At 43.2% G+C, this 5,110-nt stretch overlaps 1 protein-coding gene across 1 annotated transcript in view; it reads left to right on the forward strand.

The window, feature by feature from the left end:
• The first annotated feature begins 2,166 nt into the window (after positions 1-2,166).
• igsf8 (immunoglobulin superfamily, member 8) overlaps positions 2,167-5,110 on the forward strand; it is a 19,744-nt gene continuing 16,800 nt past the window's right edge. The window contains exon 1 of the mRNA XM_052526439.1: positions 2,167-2,696. Coding sequence (XP_052382399.1) covers positions 2,633-2,696 — 64 coding nt within the window. The 5' untranslated portion in view covers positions 2,167-2,632. The remainder of the gene's footprint in view (positions 2,697-5,110) is intronic.

Consider the following 5,110-nt stretch of genomic DNA (forward strand, 5'->3'; position numbering starts at 1 on the left):
CATTTAGCAGACGCTTTTATCCAAAGCGACTTACAGTCATGTGTGCATACATTCTACGTATGGGTGGTCCCGGGAATCGAACCCACTACCCTGGCGTTACAAGCGCCATGCTCTACCAACTGTGCCACAGAAGGACCATAACTAGTCCCTGTCTGTAATATGTGGTGCTACCATAACTAGTCCCTGTCTGTAATATCTGGTGCTGTTACAACTAGTCCCTGTCTGTAATATCTGGTGCTACCATAACTAGTCCCTGTCTGTAATATCTGGTGTTACCATAACTAGTCCCTGTCTGTAATATCTGGTGCTACCATAACTAGTCCCTGTCTGTAATATCTGGTGTTACCATAACTAGTCCCTGTCTGTAATATGTGGTGCTGTTACAACTAGTCCCTGTCTGTAATATCTGGTGCTACCATAACTAGTCCCTGTCTGTAATATCTGGTGCTACCATAACTAGTCCCTGTCTGTAATATCTGGTGTTATCATAACTAGTCCCTGTCTGTAATATCTGGTGCTACCATAACTAGTCCCTGTCTGTAATATCTGGTGCTACCATAACTAGTCCCTGTCTGTAATATCTGGTGCTACCATAACTAGTCCCTGTCTGTAATATCTGGTGTTACCATAACTAGTCCCTGTCTGTAATATCTGGTGCTACCATAACTAGTCCCTGTCTGTAATATCTGGTGCTACCATAACTAGTCCCTGTCTGTAATATCTGGTGCTACCATAACTAGTCCCTGTCTGTAATATCTGGTGCTGTTACAACTAGTCCCTGTCTGTAATATCTGGTGTTATCATAACTAGTCCCTGTCTGTAATATCTGGTGCTACCATAACTAGTCCCTGTCTGTAATATCTGGTGCTACCATAACTAGTCTCTGTCTGTAATATCTGGTGCTGTTACAACTAGTCCCTGTCTGTAATATCTGGTGTTACCATAACTAGTCCCTGTCTGTAATATCTGGTGTTACCATAACTAGTCCCTGTCTGTAATATCTGGTGCTGTTACAACTAGTTCCTGTCTGTAATATCTGGTGTTACCATAACTAGTCCCTGTCTGTAATATCTGGTGCTACCATAACTAGTCTCTGTCTGTAATATCTGGTGCTACCATAACTAGTCTCTGTCTGTAATATCTGGTGCTGTTACAACTAGTCCCTGTCTGTAATATCTGGTGCTACCATAACTAGTCTCTGTCTGTAATATCTGGTGCTACCATAACTAGTCTCTGTCTGTAATATCTGGTGCTGTTACAACTAGTCCCTGTCTGTAATATCTGGTGTTACCATAACTAGTCCCTGTCTGTAATATCTGGTGTTACCGTAACTAGTCCCTGTCTGTAATATGTGGTGCTGTTACAACTAGTTATTGGGAAACATCCTATATTTAGTGGTCTTATTAACATGATCATGTAATTATTACAATGCTTATTGTGATAATAGTAATGTTCTAGTTTAGGCCCAGTCTGTGGTCTTATTTTTTGGAATGGAAGAGACGATTTTAATCCAGCCTTTAAAGGCAACATCTTTGTAGGTTGGGACACCGTCTGTGGTCTAGCCTGTTTCTCCCATAATAATTGGAACAAACGTTTTTTTCTTATGGAAATAATATGCATTGGGCAGGATACATCGGTCTTTGCATTCCATAGAGGATGATAGTGGCGTCTATAGTAGTCAAAATAAAATGTTGGCATTGCCAGCGTTCCTGAAGGCTTCCACCATTTTAATGTCGTCAACTGCGCGTGACATACAGCTTCATTGCATATCCCTCTTGATGACCCTGTTGGAGTCATGTTCAACCGTGTCATCAGGAGGGATCAGTCAATCGTGAAGAAAAATAGACAACTTCAAAATGGAGATTGCCTCAACGGCGCTGCAAGTGGGTTCACAGACGCCATATTTCGGAATAATATAGGGTTGCTTTCTCTATCATTCTCTATGTTGCATAGAAAACAGTGGACAGGCAGGGGAGGCGGGGCCGCCCTAGATTCTGGCGCCGATTCGGAGCTATATGGACGAGCTGATTGGTTTAACCAATTTCAGCGCATTCCGTTTTCATTGGCTTAGAATGTCATCTATTGTTTTTTTCGGCCAATGATTCTCTGTCTTGTAATTTGATGGTTTTTCCTCGCCAGAAACCCTCCCCTACACTACGGAGTCCTCCCATTGCCTCTCTCTCCCTTGCCCCCTGTGATACCAACAGCGATCGCATTCGGACAGCATGTTGGATGGAAAAGGCTGCTCAGGCAAATATTTAGCTAGAGAAAAAATGAATTGGTCATTACGTGTGCGAAATATTATTTAGGCTATTCCGGTTTACAAAGACGGCATTGTAATGCAAGAGAAAGTATTGCATGTGTAATAGCTGCAGTGGATGGATATTGTTAGCTTGAATGGTTGCCTAGCTAGCTAAACATCGGGACTTACTAAATCAACATTGCATTGTAACCGATCGGATATTTCAACGTTCCATAATGTAATGTCCAGTGGATTGCAAACGTTACATTGATGTCGATGTGTCATTGATTGAACTGAACGAGAGAGGGAATGTATCCGGATACAACCACAGAGACGAGTAGAGGAATTTGAATCGACATAATCCATCTGCAGCAGGGGGCATCGGGACGGATGATGATGATGATGATGATGGCTTCGTGGCGATGGACAGCAGCTCTCCTCTGTTTACAGTGGGGTGAGTCGTTTCTCAGAGCGCTCTCTAAACCCAGCTACGAGGCCTACCTGCTAATGTTTCCTACAACGGGTGCCATCTGTCAGTTGGGTTATTGTATGGTGAGGTAACATTTTGTCCCAACGCAGCCTGGCATATGGTCTGATTAATGTTCCTGTTATTGCATGCGTTGGATATCAGTAGAGATCTGTGGTTGTCATCTGACATATAGAGTTTTTTTTGTTGTAATTTTCTACAACTCGTTTTAAACCCTTTCGAAATGTATTAGTGGTCGGTGAATTTACAGCCCAGTCTCCTATTGCACTATTGCACTGTGTCTCTCTCTCTCTCTCTCTCTCTCCTGTTCATTATGATTATCATCATCTCACATCATTATTATATGACATTTATTATCTATTATACTACCCTGGCTGAATGCAGACAGACTTACAGACAGACAGACAGACAGGCTGACTGACTGACTGACAGACTTACAGACAGACTTACAGACAGACAGACTGACTTACAGACAGACTTACAGACAGACTTACAGACAGACTGACTTACTGACAGACTTACTCAGACTTACAGACAGACTTACAGACAGACTTACAGACTTACAGACAGACTTACAGACTTACAGACAGACTTACAGACAGACAGACAGACTGACAGACTGACAGACAGACTGTCAGACTGACTGACTGACAGACTTACAGACAGACTGACAGACTTACAGACAGACTTACAGACAGACAGACTGACAGACAGACTGACAGACAGACTGTCAGACTGAATGACTGACAGACTTACAGACAGACTTACAGACTTACAGACAGACTTACAGACTTACAGACAGACTTACAGACTTACAGACAGACTTACAGACTTACATACAGACTTACAGACTTACAGACAGACTTACAGACAGACTTACAGACAGACTTACAGACAGACTTACAGACTTACAGACAGACTTACAGACAGACTTACAGACAGACTTACAGACTTACAGACAGACAGACTGGCAGACTTACAGACTGACTTACAGACTGACTTACAGACAGACTGACATACAGACATATAGACAGACTCACAGACAGACAGTGCTGGCTGTGACCATTCCATGCATCCATCCTCTTGACCAGAGTATAACCTACTATGCTCCCAGGCTGATAGGCCTATATGCAGACAGACAGACAGACAGACAGACAGACAGACAGACAGACAGACAGACAGACAGACAGACAGACAGACAGTCAGTCAGTCAGTCAGTGCTGGCTGTGACTATAACCTACTATGCTCCCAGGCTGATAGGCAGACAGACAGACAGACAGACAGACAGACAGACAGACAGACAGACAGACAGTCAGTCAGTCAGTCAGTCAGTGCTGGCTGTGACTATAACCTACTATGCTCCCAGGCTGATAGGCCTATATGCATGCAGACAGACAGTCAGATAGACAGACAGACAGACAGACAGACAGACAGTCAGTCAGTCAGTCAGTGCTGGCTGTGACTATAACCTACTATGCTCCCAGGCTGATAGGCAGACAGACAGACCTGGCGGAAGTGACTGCTCCTCAGTGCTGACATATACAGTCAGTCTATGCTCCAGACCAGCCCTATCAGTCTTACAGCCTTACGTTAATTAGACATCCTGATCCTCTTAAGCCCTGTTCTCTGTCCCAGTCTCTCCACCAGCTCATTATCTCTAAGTCTGCTGTGTAATTCACGCCTTTGTTATGTGTATTAGCATGTCATAGAAGCTATACCTCGTATCAGCTACAGGCTCTGACAGGTTCCCAGGCCTGGGTTGAAACGCCCCTGCACCTGTATTTCTAGTTGTTCTGGATCGGCTGGGAGTTTATTTGTGAAGTGCGAGATGTGCGTTTCCCGTGAGTCGTCATCCCCCCCCTAAAAAGATCGTTCCAACTACGTTGTGTAGTGTGTGAGTTGTTGTTCGTACCTGCGCAGGTTACCTCACTATGTCGCCGCACTATGGCAGCATCTCATTTAGGAGATATAGGTTATGTGTCATCATGGTTGCTTCCAGAGTTTCTGCTTTTGCTCATCAGACAGGGACATTTCTGTCCCGACGTGGATGTATCTGCTTCACAACTGTATTGTATTAGAATAGTTTAAGGAAATGGAAGTTGTCGATAAGGAAGTTTCTAGTTTTAGACTGTCTGACTGGAACTAAAGAACGTTAACATTGCAGATTAGATATATATATACATGGTTTTGTCTGACCTCAAAACTATTTTTGTAGAAGTTAGAGGAAGTCTATTGACACGACAGGAAATGTACTCATGTACTGTGAAATAAATATTACTATGATTTTATTGTGCAATTATGTGATGTGAATAACTTGTCCCGGCAAACCAATGAATGAAACAAAATGTAACCTGAAGCGAGATCAAGTTCCATCTTTCTAT

Source organism: Oncorhynchus keta, chromosome 10 (genome assembly GCF_023373465.1).
Source record: "Oncorhynchus keta strain PuntledgeMale-10-30-2019 chromosome 10, Oket_V2, whole genome shotgun sequence".
In the NCBI taxonomy this organism is placed as follows: Eukaryota; Metazoa; Chordata; class Actinopteri; order Salmoniformes; family Salmonidae; genus Oncorhynchus; species Oncorhynchus keta.